The sequence below is a fragment of the Solanum dulcamara genome, chromosome 4 (genome assembly GCF_947179165.1).
Source record: "Solanum dulcamara chromosome 4, daSolDulc1.2, whole genome shotgun sequence".
Taxonomy (NCBI): domain Eukaryota; kingdom Viridiplantae; phylum Streptophyta; class Magnoliopsida; order Solanales; family Solanaceae; genus Solanum; species Solanum dulcamara.
Window position 1 is genome coordinate 62,411,836 of NC_077240.1, and position 15,902 is coordinate 62,427,737.

The 15,902-nt window shown below is 39.8% G+C and overlaps 1 protein-coding gene across 1 annotated transcript; it reads left to right on the forward strand.

The window, feature by feature from the left end:
* Positions 1 to 6,059: 6,059 nt before the first annotated feature.
* LOC129884298 (uncharacterized) lies at positions 6,060 to 14,632 on the forward strand. Its single transcript, XM_055958617.1, has 5 exons — positions 6,060 to 6,194; positions 10,361 to 12,097; positions 12,531 to 12,698; positions 13,016 to 13,171; positions 13,271 to 14,632. Exons 1-5 carry the CDS (start codon positions 6,060 to 6,062, stop codon positions 14,630 to 14,632), a joined length of 3,558 nt encoding a protein of 1,185 aa, XP_055814592.1.
* The last annotated feature ends 1,270 nt before the right edge of the window (positions 14,633 to 15,902 follow it).

Sequence of the window (15,902 nt, forward strand, 5' to 3'; positions counted from 1 at the left end):
CATCTTTTTGATGCAGCTCCTAGTTAGGAGCCACCCCCAGCGCGCGCCTGATCATTAGTAGTGGTGCTAGATCTAGATTGTGGTTATCTCCCGACGTTCAGAGACTTGTTGCTTTCCTTCTTTTATACTGGCTATTATTCTGTATTATGGGATAGTCAATTCTGTATGGTATATACATATTGTAAGCTTTTGTACTTAGTAGCTCCTGTATAGATGACACCAAATCTGGGTTTGGTCTAGTGTCAGTCCATCATATTTGATCACTTTCAGGCCTTTTTGTATATTTTATTTCTTATTTATATATCTATACCTTCGTCTGATTTCTTTTGTTATATTCTTCTTGTTTCCGCATTCTTATGTCATTTTTAATTTATTTAAAATATGGTTTGGCTTTCATTTGATTGGATTTTGCTTTCCTACTCAGGGGTTATAGTAGGCGTCATCATGGCTCAGATTCAGATCATGATAGAGTGGTATCAGAGCTTAGGTTCACCGTTCTCACCATTATAGGAGCAAGTCTCTAGTAGAGTCCCGTGGATCGGTACGATGACTTCCGTATCTAATCTTTGAAAGGCTATAGGACATTATTAGGAATTAATTCACTATTCTTGTTTCTGATCGTTTGCTAATAATGATAAATACCACTAAACCCTTTTTGTTTCACTCTTTCTCAGATGGCGAGGATGAGATATACTCACGGAAGAGAGGACCCCCTGCGCCTTTCGATAGAGCCCAAACCCAGGGTAGAGGTTGATGTCGACACAGAGGCCGGGGTAGAGCTCAGGCCACAACACCAATGCCGGAGCCAGATATTGAGGTTGAGTCGTTCGAGCATCAGTCGAGGGTAGAGGATCCAGCCTAGCCCCCACCCAGATTCGTGGCCACACCAATGTTATGGGATATTCTTTCCTAGATCCTTAGCTTCATAGAGGGTATGTCCCGAGTAGGGACACTGCCTAGCACTTCAGCTGGACCTCAGGTCCGAGAGGAGGGCCAGACTTTAGGAAAGGCTGGGGCATAGTATGACCCGATCCCATTTCTATAGCCTACTACTACATCTTCTAGTCCGGTGGATCAGCCTATTCCTACAGTTGTTCAGCATATGACAGGTAGGCCGGTTATGAATGGGAGGAACATAAGATATTGGGCAGGTTTATCAGATTAGTCCCTCCTAGGTCCTCAAGTGCCGCGAGCGAGGATGCCCACGAGTTTCTAGTTAGTTGCCAGGAGATGTTGCGTAACCTCAAACTTGTGGAATCCCACAAGGTTGAACATAAAAATCCAAGAGGTTTAGCTCAAGACATTGAGATTCCTACATGGAGGTGGGAAGATTTGAATATACATTTCATTACGGGTTTGCCTCGTGCTCATAGTGTTGCCACCAGATTTCTCATAATGGAGCTTACTACGACCCACCAGTAGGCAAGCCAACCCATATATCGGAAGTGCGAGTAATGGGATGTCAGGGTAGAAAACTAGCAATACAATCTAAAATAGTAAAGAAATAATAGAAGCATGCATGAACAGGCAAAAACGACTAAATATATATACAAATAAAATGATCCCTCCCAGAACTTGGAAGTCATATTTACAAAGCTGCTAATAAAAGAGTACAAGACCCAAAAGAGCACCACGAAAATAAAGTTGTCTCAAAAAGCAAAAGACAGGCAAAATATATGTATAGAAGGAGACAGTAAATCCAGAACATAGTGTGCTCACCCTTGCCTCCGATCAAGATCGCAGCTGGCTCGAATCAACATCGGTAGCTAGTACTCAAACCTGCATCACAATAACAGATGCAGAGTATACTCTGAGTACCACAACAATAGGTACCCAGTAGGCATCATAGGCCGACTGAGGGATATAAGCAAAATAAACTGAAATGTGAGTAAAAGGTCACAATCAAAATAGGGCAAGAAGTAAATGTGGGTATGTGCATAAGCATACAAGCAAATAAAGAGAAAGAAACTAACTAAGTCCGTTGGGCTCCCACAAACCCGATGGATATGCTCGTGAACAAATAAAGAGTAACCACCTGCACGGACTCCCATAAGCCTGACAGATGCAAGAATAGAAGGAAAATGAATAGAACCAAAAGGATTTCAATAATATCACCATTTCCCGAACTTGAACCGAACCATTTTCAAACTGTAACTCCTTAACCCACAGCAAAGAGTAGATGAAGACTTAAATCGAAAATTCATCAGGGAATCAGGAATTCAACCACGTGCAAGATGGACCACCGACAGCAATCGGGTAACTGTAGCTAATGAGTTGACATGACTAGGCTAGACCATGGACATTAACCGGGTAACTATAGCCAAAGGTCGAGTATAGGTAAGCTAGTCCACAGACTTCAATCGGGTAACAGTAGCTAAGAAGCCTGAACACAAGTAAGCTAGACCACAGACTTTGACCGAGTATCTGTAGCTAAAGAGCCTAACACAAGTAAGCTAGACCACGGACATTGACCAGGTATCTGTAGTTAAGGAATCGTACCAAGTTAGAATCAGCGACCAACCATGCATCACGAAGAGTATTCCCAAATCGGGTGTTATCAATGCACTGCTCCAGCTAGAACCAAATATAACCTGAATCGCCAAGAAAACATCCAAAATCAAAAACCGAGTGATACAGGATCGATAGGAGAATATGGAATTATGGAGGTAAGGTTACAAGCTGAGTTACTGCTTAGCTAAGGCTCAGACTATCAGACTAAGTTTGTTAAATCAGTCTACAAGGAGCTAACCATCAGAAACGACATCGAAGAAGGTCTAAGAACCAATGGCACCAAAATCGCACAAGTCTAAAGCAACACTAGTCTAAGCCTATACTAAGGCCAAGCATTCTTCCAAACGTATTACCATAGGCACATCATTTATTACAAGATAGGAACAACCAACAACCACAGCCGTGATTCTTACACAGACCAACAATTACCCGAATAAAGCCTAGGACATGGATTTTAGGAATTTAGCATGATCGACACCCAACCCCATCAAACTCATACAAATCAATGTACAATTCCCTAAACATGCTTAGTCTTACGAGGGAAAAATCGTAGCCTACATGTAAGCCGATCACGAGCACTCTAACTCATGAAAATAGATTTTTTCCCGTTCGAGCAGCCTTCGAATGCTATCACGCTATCAATAATAGAATCACAAAGTTAATATGATCATTATGACACAAAAATTATCAAATTCAGAGACGAACTAATTCCATAGTCAAAAATTGAGAATTGTGTGACCCGCTTCGTAACTCACAGAATTGACTCCGAGAATAAGTTCTACCTACCATCCCCAGCTCATGTTCCACAAGGGAACACAATTCACACATCAAATACGCCCAAACCTAATCATGCATTCATGATCAACTACAGGCTCAAGAACAATAGAAACGCAGGAAAAAGGGAAAATTACCTCAAAGGAAGCCTCAACTCCTAATTTTGAACACACCATTGGGTTCCGCTCAATATTCTATACAAGTTAGCCTTTTGAATTGCCCAAATTGCCCAAGAATTGAAGGATAAAACCAACTTTAAAATTTGATACATAATCTAATTGTTGGGTCTTAAGAACGACCCTCAGGTGTCGCTTTATCAACCACCTGGGATCGCTTAAGGTACACCCACCTAAAAGGCGGGCATTGTTTTAGCGATGCCTGGTCACTTAAGTGACCATTCGCTTTAGCGACACGGCTGTCACTTAAGTGACACCCGCCCAAAAGTCTTGGCTGCTTTAGCGAGCTCTTGGTTGCTTAAGCGACGGCACCAGACATAGCTAATGCAAGAAAAATCTTAGCATGCCAAAACCTCTGACAGGGTGCTCAAGATTCGTTTGAAACCCCGTGCACACAAACAAGATATGCTACCCCATCAAATTGGATGTTTCAAACTCAATGGTGCAGTCAAAATTTCCATACGAGGTCGTTACGAGTGAAAGTGGGTCCAACACCCAAGGGCCATTTTGAGCCTTTTTCCACAATGGGCCTTGGGATTAGACCGAAAGCCTTGGGAGGCAAACAAAGTGTCGTTCTAGACCACACTCGACATTTCAAAATTAACAGAATTTTCATCAGAGCGCATTTTCTAAAAACGTTGACCAAAGTCAACTGTAGGCTAAATTTCAAAGGCAAAAGCATCAAATGGTCCTAAACTCGTACCGATTTTCTCGGTACTCATGCCGACTATGCTACTAGCCTAATTTGGCTATTTCAGAACTGATGAAATTGTAGAATTTCATTTTGAGGTCGTTTTCCTGAAGTTATGGCCAAAGTCAACTTTTCAAGTTATAAAAGCTCCAAAATAGAAAACGGGCCTAAAAAAAAAATGAAAAACCAGGCGACCGAACAATCAGTACTACCAAGTCATAACTAACTTGATATCGCTATAGGAACACTCTAAACAACGGAATGAACGCTTAAATTCAAAAATGACCTAAAGGGTCTTTATAATATTCACTACTAAAAGAACTTTCATCCGCGAAAGTAAGAGTCAAGAAGTACCTGAAGGCTCAAATAATCCAAAGAATTGTGCCCGCATCTCTTGCTCGATCTCCAGGTAGCCTCCTCGACTAGACGATGCCTCCAACCGACCTTAACCACATGAATGGCTCTGGAACACAAATGTTTGATATATCTGCCAAAATAGCAACTGGCTCCTCAATATAGCTCAAACGATCAAAGTCAACCGTGTCGTACTAAAGCACATGGGACTCATATGGAACATACCGACGCAGAGTCGAAACATGAAAAATAGGATGAGTAGCTGAAGATGCTGGGGCAAAGCTAACTCATATGCAACCTTTCCACCCGTCCTCAATATCTCAAAAGGACCAATGTACCTGGGGCTAAGCTGTCTCCAACAGCAAATCTCAACGGTCGATGCCTACGATCCGTATAACTCCGATGTCTACTTTGAGCTATCCTAAGCTAATCCTGAATCACCCATACATGATCTAAGGCCTTCTGCATCAAGTCTATACTGCGCGGCCTGGGCTCCATAGACTCTAACCAAACAACTGGAGAGCGACAATGCCTACTATATAATTCCTCGAATGGGGCCATGTGAATACTAGAGTGGTAGTTGTTATTGTACGCAAACTCCGCCATAAGTAAAAACTAATCCCACTGACCCCCAAAATCCATAACATAAGCCTGCAACATGTTTTTGAGGACTGTATTGTGCACTCTAACTGACCATTAGTCTACGGGTGGAAAGTTATGCTAAGGTTGACATGGGTACCCAACTCCTCCGGAAAGGTCCTCCAAAAGCTAGATGTGAACAGTGAGCCCCGGTCTGAGATGATAGAAACAGACACACCATGAAGGCGAACCACCTCCAGAATGTAAATATGGGCCAATCTCTCAGCACTGTAGGATGTATAAATGGGAAGAAAGTGTGCTCACTTAGTCAATCGATCCACAATGACCCAAATACTATCATGACCATGGGAAGTGCGAGGCAACCCCACAATGAAATTCATGATGATTCACTCCCATTTCCACTCGGGAATGAATAATCTATGAAGCTTGCTACTAGGCCCTAAATGCTCGGCCTTAACCTGCTGATAACTCAAATAACGTGACACATAATCTACGATATCTCTCCTCATGCCGCTCCACCACTAGTGCTTCCTCAAGTCGAGATACATCTTAGCAGTGCATGGGTTGATAGAATATCTAGAGTCATGGGCCTCGCTAAGGATCATCTTAATCAAGCACCCAAATATCGGAACACAAAGTCGACCACCAAACCTCCAAACCCCATATGAATCTAAGTTAGTCAGGACGGCGTCACCTCTCAAAACCCAATCTCGAAGTGCAATTAAATCCTCATCCTAAAGCTGGCGGCTGCGAATCCGGTCCAATAGAGATGACTGAGCTCCCACATAATCTAGGACACAACAAAAATCAGAGATATCAAGCCAAATCATTCGGTTAGCTAACTACTGAATGTCCAAAGCTAATGGTTGCTCCACGAAAGAAAGGAAGGCAAGACTACCCATACTCACTGCCTTCCGACTCAAGGCGTCTGCTAATATATTCGCCTTGAACGAATGGTAGTGAAAAAAGAAATCATAGTCCTTCAGAAGCTTAATCCAGTGGCCCTGCCTCGAATTAAGGTCTCTCTGGCTCATAATGTACTGAAGGCTCCTGTGATCAGTGCAAAGCTTGCATGGAACTCTATACAGGTAGTGCCTCCAAATCTTAAGCACAAAAACTATCAACGCCAACTCCAAGTCATGAGTGGGGTAGTTGCGCTCGTGCAACTTAAGTTTCTTCGACATATGAGCAATAACCCGGCCCTGCTGGATCAACAATTTGAAGTCTTACTACTACGATGTGAGCGGAATTCAACAACTAAATGGATTGGACGAGAGGCCATGAACGAGTAGAATTTGAAGTCTATTCAGCAATAAAACGAAAATCCAAATGACTATATAACTCTAACAATTCATTTTCAAAACCCAAAAAATCTAATTTTTCAATCCAAAAAATCCAAAAACTCCATTGACCACTATGTCACACCCTTGAGTGCGTGCCCCTCTAAACTATTAGGTCCCCTATCCTAAATAATCACTTAAGTGCTCTTTTCTTAACCAAGAAGATTTGTCTCTCACACGTCTTCTTCTCAGTGGTTCTCAATGTCATCTTACAACATTCATTCCACCATTGGAAACCTTCTTTTTATCTACAGGTATATTAGTAGACTATCACTTGAGTCACCGACAATTTACCATCCCACTGAGACAAGATGACTCAATATGCTTTATAGGTCCAATTTAGTAAGCTAAATATCCCAAAAATCTTCAGTTTCTTGTCATAACATGGCATAGTGCAGACTGTTAATACGAATGACAATTACTAAGCATTTAACTCTCTAATAAGAGCCAAACTCATTTGGTTCAGTACACAAACAAACATAACACACCAAGAACATGAATTAATAATCGGACAATCTTCCAGATGTGCAATAACAATAGTACCAAGATTTAGGCCATCAGTTATTGCTAAAGGTCACTGTAAACTGGAAGGGCACACTATATTAACAGACAGGTAAGTACGCCCAAATATAGATGTAATCCTAGAATGCTGCAAGATAAAATGTCTTTTGGAGGCCTCGTTTCTTCCAAGATGTATCATAAGCTGAAGAATAACATGCTAAGAATCCAATTGTCACTCTTAAGTTTACTAATCAAAGCAGCTCATGGTCCACATCTAGCCATACATGAAATCTACCATTTCCACCTTAAAAAAAATGAACAAAGGAGAACGTGAACAATGACCCATATTATAAATTATATATAGGAAAATGGAGAGACCACAGAGTTGAGCTATACCCTGTCATTACAAATTAGTATAAAACTCAATTTTCTTCCACCATCCCAAAATGGGATCACTTTACAACAACATACCCAATGTAAACAAGAAAGCTCCAAATATTAAACGAACAATTCAATATCCTCAATCCCCGTCAACTAAATGAATCAAACAACCATGAATAAACAGTAAAATTACCTTACAAAGAAAATGCCCGTCTTGAATTCTGATTTCAACCAAAGCTTCTAACTTTTCAAGAATCTCCCACTTCGAGAAAAAATCAACCAAACTTCAAGCTTTTGTGTATTAAATCTCCTAGAAAAGACTAAAACATTGAGCAAAGTCAATCTACACTCTAGTGGAATAGGGAAAAAGAGTAAAGTCACAGTAAATTGAAAAATGGAAAGAAGTCATAGTGAAGGCGGGACTTAAGGGTTTTCTTATGAAAAAAGAGGAAATAATTGTCAATCTACCACGCGGGTGTATTAGATCTTCATTGTTAGCTTCTAGGATTGTTGTTTTTACGGTGTATTCAGAATTGATTAGGAGCCCGTTTGAATGGCTTAAAAAGTAACTTTTATGCATGAAGTGTTTTTAAAACTTTGAAGTGTTGAAAGTTATTTTTATAAATAAACAGTTGAGTGTTTGAATAAAACTACTTATGTTGAAAATAAGTGTTTGAATTTTAGGGTTAAAAGAATAAAAAGGGTAGTTTGGAAATTTAGTTAAAATATAAAGGATATAAAAATAATTTCCATGATCAAAAAAATGGCTTTAAGCACTTAGAAAAAAAAGTTAGAAATCCTAACTTTTCAGTTTTGACTGACTTTAAGAACTTTATAGCTTAAAGTTAGTATTAGACAAACACGTCCAAAAGCTAAAAAGAGGCTTATAAGTCGGTTTGACCAACTTAAAGTCCATCCAAACGGGCTCTATGTCTAACTTATACATGACTTTATTGCAATTTCAATGAATTTCTCCAATTATTTTCATTTCATTTAATACTGCTATTATATTATCTAATCTCAATGAATTTCTTCAATTATTTCTATTTTATCTAATACTGCTATTATATTATCTAGGTTTTTCAAATTTTTTATCATTCCTATCTTATTTATTCCCTTTTGAAAATTATAAAATTCAGTTTCTATATTTATTAGTGTATAATCTTTTTTTACGTCTTCTGGATATGATTCTTCTAAGTAATCATTGTTTTCTTCATATATGTTGTTTTTTAAAAAAGCAATTACCTTTTTCTCCACAGTCGTCATAACATGGCATTGAATTTCTTATCGATTTGGAGGTTAATATCTTTAATCTGGGATTTTCTTTTGTATGAAATTGTATAGTTTGTATTGGTTTATAAGTTGTATTTCTAAACAACATTATTCCATTTCTACAAAATCGACAACTTCCATTATTTTTTATCAGATATTGTAATCCTATTACTAGATCCGTTTTGATGTCTAAGTCTCTTGCTAGTATTTCGTACATATTATAAGTTGGTCTGTAAAACTCATTACATGTATTGATAAAGCTTATTTGTGTTTTTTCAATATACTGATCATAAATGTTATAAGTTCCATCTATTTGTATTGCTGATACATATTTTTTAAAAACTTTTAATAGGTCTTGTGGCACTATTTTCTTGTTTATGAGGTAACTAGTGCATCATGTGTCTACTAGGGCTAAAGTTTCTATTTCATATCTTTAATTTTAATTCTAGCTGGTATTTTTATGGTTTCAAATTTTTTTTCTTCATTACATATAAGACTAGTATTGTTTTCTTCAACATTCATAAGTTCTGTTTCGAAATGGTCTAGGTGTATTGTCCTTTGAGTGGGTGTGTCAACTATTTCTATTTTTTCTTTTAGTCTTTGTTCTATTTCATTTACCCGTGTTTCTAATGTTATTAATCTTAGATTCGTTGTTGTGTCTTTTACTTGGGTTTGTTCTTGTTATTTAGTGATTTTTATTTTTAATTTATCTTCTATGCTGCTAATATAGGCTTTCATATAGCATTTTTGACATTTAGCTCGATTTGTTTTACTAGATTATCATTTACATATGCTACATTGATTACTATCTATTCGTTTTTGTCTTTCAAAATTATGATTACATTCTTGGACAATATTCATCATGGTACTTATTTGTAAATTTTCTAGGTTTAATTCATTTGTTTCTAATCCTATTTCATTAATTAGATTATCTTCTTCTGAATCAGATGATTCTGATTGGGTTTTTTCTTTTATATCTACACTTATAAATGAGTATATACTTTCTGTATCTGACATAAATTCATCTACATTTAATAAGGTCTCTTGAAAATCTTCTATCAATTGGGAGTGTTTCTAGTTCTACTATTATTTCTTTTGGGACATATATTTGCCAAATGTTCTATACTTCCACAAGTATAACATTCTAATTTATTCTTATAGTTTCTATCACTCCTATATTTTCTAACATGTCTATCTTTATTTAGATATGGCTTCTTAGTTGAGGATTTACGTAAGAAGTATTATTTACGTTTGTATGATTTCTGGCTATAGGATGATCATCTCTTATATTTCAGTTGTTTCCGTGGTTCTTTATCATAATTTGGATAGTATATATCATAGTTTTACAGAAATTCATTTCATTTTGTTTTAATTATTTTTGTATTTGTATGTTAGTACATTTCTCTTATAGTACTTCCATTATATATTGTATTTTTTGTTCTATAGACCATAGGGCTGTGGGTTTTGAACTACACCTTCTCGTTTATACCATATTTCTTTTATTTCTTTTCCCAAAGCTCCTTTTAATTTATGAAATAACTTTTTTCCATACAAGTACAAAAGTTGTACCATCTACCTATCTTCTCTCTACACACCGCCGCACAAAAGGTTAACGGTCTCATATCACCGGTTGGAGGTGCTGTTTCCGGCGATTCACAGTCCGGTCTTCTGATGCATTAAGTTAAGACTTCAAGGCTGCAAATTGCTCTCTCTCTCTCAAAGCGCATAACTTTCATTTCCATATAGATTACGATTTTTAGCTTATGGCTGCTATGGAGCCGGATCCACCTCCGGACCTCCAAAAATTTCCTTCAAAAGATGGAGTGGTAGATATCGACGAGACGAATCCAACGCAAAAGGAATCGTCTCAATCCGACATCCGAAGCTCCGGGAATGTTGAAAAAACAGCCGCGATTACTGTTCATCTTCTCCAAGAACATGCTGCCGTTGATCGAGAAATCGATTTTAATTCAAATTCTGTGATTTGTTTTGAAAAAACACCAATTGGGGATGTTAGAGAAACATCTAATCTACAACATATCAGAAATTCAAGTGATTTCACCGTGGCAATTGAGAGAAACGAAGCTGCGACTGTTCAGGGAAATTCTGGCGAATCGCCAGCCAATCGGACTGCGATTTGGACGTCTTACGGCGACATTCGAGATGGCGCACCACCTGGGTTTTGTAACCCACCTCGAGGCGCCCCTCATACTAAAAGCCCAACTCCATTGGACGACGGTGGCGCCGGCGATACACTGTCGAATTCCGACGTCGGAGTTCCGGCGACATTCGAGCTTCCAGACCAATGCCATCTTGTAGAGGAGCTCAATACGAGTACAATCATACAAAAATCGCCACCATCCTCTAAGTCAAACTTGTCGAATATCAATTCGAATAATTCCGGCGGTGAGGCGATTTCAGGCAGTGGCGGCGCCGCCGCAAGTGATGGTGAAAACTCGAAATTGTCAGTGGGTTTTGTGGATGATCATACAAGGAACACCATTAACCAAAAAGCCCCGTCATCCACAACTCCTAACACTTTGAATTTGGAAATTAGGGTTGCACCACCACCTGCCGGAGGCGGCGCAGCGGCGGAGCCCCAAACTCAAAATTGGCAATGCCAAACTGCTCAACACAATGAGGGGAGTCCACCAATGCAAAAAGCCCCATCAGGTATGCCTCATTTCAATTCGAATTTGACTTTTAGGGTTTCCAATTTGTCTAGTACTGACACCAGTGGTAGCGCCGGATCTCCGGCGACCGGAAAAAATATTTTTGAATTGAATTTTAATCCCCAGCATCAAACTAACCCACAAGAACAAATATTTTCCAAAAAAGATCCCTCCAACAATTCAAACGTCGATTCTAGTCTTGATCCTAAAGAAAAAACCACCGGAACCATCTTTCCGGTGAACGCCCAAAATAAGTCTCAAAGTAAAAGTAACCCTCATACTCTTAGGAACGAAATAAACCAAACAACACAATTTTTAGGCACCTCCAACTCAAATTCTAAAATTCCAACTTGTGTCACTAGGGGCGAAAACAGTCTTATCGTGCCCGAAGCTGTTTTGGTTGATCGTATCACCACCTTGGGCAATCCTAGCACCTCCACTAATCCTAAACATACCAACCACCCTCCCGTTTCAGACTTTCCCCCCATCTCATCCAATTTCCAAAAATTTGACCCAAAAAACTCTAAAAATCCGATAGTGTCCTTTACCCCCAGTGCGCTACCTCCTAAGACTAAGTCCCCTAACAACCAACCCACCACCACAAATCATCCTCCACCCCCTATAGCAAAGCAATCCATGGCCACAAGACTAAGAGCTAAACAAGCCGAGCATACAACCAGAATTGACCTAACACCTCCAAAAAGGGTGACAAAACAAGGTTGTCCAGCTATCATGTTTAAGAGAGAAGACTACATGGTTAAGATGGCTGAATCATGTAAGTATACTCTCATAGGCAAGTTCTACAGTCCAATGCCCAAGATGGAGGTAATTCGAAAGAAGTTCATTAGTCAAACTGAACTTCGAGGCAAGGTCAAGATTACCCATTTTAATTCTAGACATATATATATTGACCTTGATAATGAACACGATAGAACTACTGTACTAGATAGCAAGCGAATGTATATTGATGGTGTCTTTATGAGATTTCAAGTTTGGACCCCTACTTTCGATCCAAACTATGAAACCCCCATTCTCCCTGTGTGGGTCATACTCCCGGAGCTCCCATGGCATTGTTTCCATAAAGAATTTGTTACGCTCCTGCTTGCGGACGTGGGACAAGTGTTGCACTTGGACATGGCCTTCATGCAAAAGACGAGGGGGAGCGTGGCAAAAGCAAAAGTCCAAATGGACATCACCAAGCCTAGAATCCAAAGTGTATGGATTGGATTCGATGAAAATGATGATCCAAATGGAGAAGGAAGATGGCAGGACATCGAATATGAAGATGTCCCCCTTTACTGTACTTACTGCAAACACCAAGGTCATACTCCTCTTGCTTGCCCCGTCAGCAGAAGAGATACAGAACGCAACAAGGCCAAAGACAAGGAAGAAGAGCCAAAGAAAGATGCGTCGCCAAAAATCACAGGTATGATCTCTACTCCTATTGTCTTAACTAATGCTATAAGTTTCAGGCAACAGGTACCACTAGAAGAAACTACCACCACAAATCAGGAAGGAAGTCGCAAAGCACAAGAGGACTCAACCAACCAAAACAGGAATCAAATCTCAAACAACCAATGGGAAACCCAAAAATGAAGAAACTTCAAAGGTAAGACTCAAACTGTGCAAAACACCCAAACGATACAAGGCAACACTCAACAGGTATATAGACCCACTCAAGCCATGAATACAGGTATTGATTGTAATATTGTTGCTATGACTGATGCAATTCAAAATGGACAGCACGAGCATCAACCAGGTATTGACTCAATGCTCCCAATCCCCCATGGCTCCCCCAGTAGTTTTAATGTATTGAATGTTTTAACTGCTGCTGCTGAAGTAGTTAACGGAGGTGAGGATGGTGGGATTCAGGAGAAGCCAACTAACCTGCAGGAAGGGGTATCCAGAGGGGGGGTTGTGTCTCATGTTTTGCATGAGAACCTTATGGTTGACCCTAGGAATGACTTTAGAGCTCCTGCTACCACTTCACATATTCAGCATTCTTCTTCCCAGCATGTTAATAAAAGAGATTCAGTTGATGCTCAAAAAATGGCCTCCAAACTGCCCCCTGCTGTGACCATTGGATGTGAGACCACAGTTGATTCTGGAAGGCTTTCAAGTCCTTCTTTGAGAACTGAGCAGCAGCAGTTCAGGAGTGTAGATGTAGGGGCAAACCAGAGCCAAAAAATGACTCAACAGGTTGCTCAGAACCTGCAAGTCTTGGGAGGTTCTGCAACTGTTGGCTTGAGGGAAGCTATACATGTCCTGGATGCTACTTCAGCTGCTACTATGGAAGAAAATAGGGTGCACAATAGGGCCATTCAGATGCAGAAACAAAGACCTGCAGATGCTCCTATTCCCACCAAGAAAATGACCAATACTGCAGCCCCCTATCAGCCTCAAAACTCCCAGGAAAATAGGGTGCACAATAAGGCTACCCAGATGCAGGGATCAAGACCTGCAGCTGCAGGTTTGGAGCAAAATTTGCATGGTTTTGGCCCTATTTCAGCTTCTACTCTGAAGGAAAAGAGTGTGCAAGTTGTGGCCCCTAAACTAATATCAATTCAGCACAACAGTCAAGGTGTAGATCACACTGAAAATGTTGAAAATGACCAACATTATGGTTGCAGTTTCAGCATTACTTCAAGTGATCAAACCTCTAGTCTTAGTTCCCACCAAGTGCAACATTCTAACTCCAAACAAAAAGACAATGTAACCATTAGTGGTATAGAATTCTCAGCTAGTCCTAGTCCCTATAACCAGCAAGCTACCTCTAAAACACTACGGAAAAAGAGAACTAGAAAGAAGAAACAAGAAAAGAAGCAAGAAGCTGCAACCCCTACCCCTCCAACCACTGCTGATACAGGTGGAAAAGATAACAATGGTGAGGTGTTTTCAAACTCTTGCTCACAATATGTACTCTTAGATCAAAGCACACCAATAAGGAGCCCTGATTTTAGTTGTGAAGACCCTCTTAATCTTACCCCTTTGAATATTCAGCCAGCTCCTTTTACGCAACCTGAAAATGCCACCAACATCCTTTGCACTAACAATGATGCTCAAACTTCAACTCCTGATAGTGATGATGAATATGGGGTTATTCATTCGGAGGATGAATATGACCAAGACTTTCAAGGTGAGGTTGAACTTGAGAATGAAGAAGAGACTGATGAACAGTCCAATAGTATAGCTGCACCATCCAAGACCACTACTAAGGTCACGAATGATGAGATGAACCAGCTAGCTAATAAGCAAGGCCTATCACCTAGAGGCATTCATCACAATCCAAAATTTACAACTATTCATGCTCCTATTAGCAGACCAAACACTAGGCTCCACAACCTTAGATCCCATCAATGATTAACACAATTGTTTGGAATGCTAGAGGTATCAATACCAAAGGAGTCATAGACAGACTAAAGTCACTCAAACATATCCATCAAACGTCCATCATTTCCATCCTAGAACCTTTTTCCAACAATGCTCATCTCCAAACCTTTAGAATCAACCTTGGTATGGATAAGTCCGTTTGCAATCCTAATGGCAAGATTTGGATCTTCTGGACTCAAGATGTTGATTGTAAAGTTATTGATGTTGACGACCAACAGATCACTTGCGAGATAAAACACGTAGAGCATCAAAATGCATTTCTCACGACTTTTGTTTATGGAAAATGCAAAGATACTCTTAGAAGACCGCTTTGGGATAGGCTCCTGCACCACGCTTCCACTAACCTTCCTTGGTGCACAGTTGGGGACTTCAATGTCATCACCTCCATTACTGAGAAACTAGGTGGAATCCCTTACAACATGCAAAAAAGCTTTGAGTTTATAAGCGTTATTGAAGCATGTGGCCTAACGGATTTGGGGTATCATGGCTCAGACTACACTTGGTGTAATCAACGAGATATGCATAAAAGAATATGGAAGCGACTCGATAGAGCTATGGTGTCCGATAATTGGTTAGCCGCTATGCCTCACACTTCAGTCACCCATCTCCCCTCTACTGGTTCTGACCATAACCCTTTACTAATAGAGATGAATGCTAGGCAGGATTCCGCTATTAAATATTTTAAATTCTTGAATTGTTGGGTGGATAACCCTACTTTTCTCGAAACTGTAGAGTCCTGTTGGGACAGACCCCTGACTGGGAATCCAATGTGGTCCTTCCACCAAAAAATGAAAAGGCTTTCCTCCACCCTTAGCAAATGGTCGCGAGTGGAATTTGGCGACATTTTTGCCAAGGTTAAGGAATATGAAGAATTGGTGAAAAGTGCCGAAGAAAATATGTTAGTGTCCAATAATGAAGAGAACAGGATGCAATTGCATGCTCTCAACGCCGAATACATCAGATTTCTTAAAATTGAAGAGAACATTCTCAAACAAAAAACTCAACTACATTGGTTCAAGGATGGAGATGCTAACACCAAGTATTTCCATGCTTTAATCCGTGGTAGGAGAAGGAGATTGTTCATTCACAAGGTTACCAACGAAGAAGGGGATTGTATTCAAGGCGACGAACACATTGCTAGAGCAGCATGCGATCATTTTCAGAAAATATTCACAAGTGATGAATCTCGGATTCCGGAGAACATCTTGAATTACGTTCCTAGAATGATCACAGATGCTCA

What these genes read in the sequence shown, in the direction of transcription:
- LOC129884298 (XM_055958617.1), top strand. Translation starts at nt 6,060, where the DNA reads ATGGTAGTGAAAAAAGAAATCATAGTCCTTCAGAAGCTTAATCCAGTG. An exon ending in TTGCATGGAACTCTATACAG is followed by an intron (nt 6,195 to 10,360) that starts GTAGTGCCTCCA and finishes TACGATTTTTAG; the next exon opens with CTTATGGCTGCTATGGAGCC. An exon ending in TGCGTCGCCAAAAATCACAG is followed by an intron (nt 12,699 to 13,015) that starts GTATGATCTCTA and finishes CAAAATGGACAG; the next exon opens with CACGAGCATCAACCAGGTAT.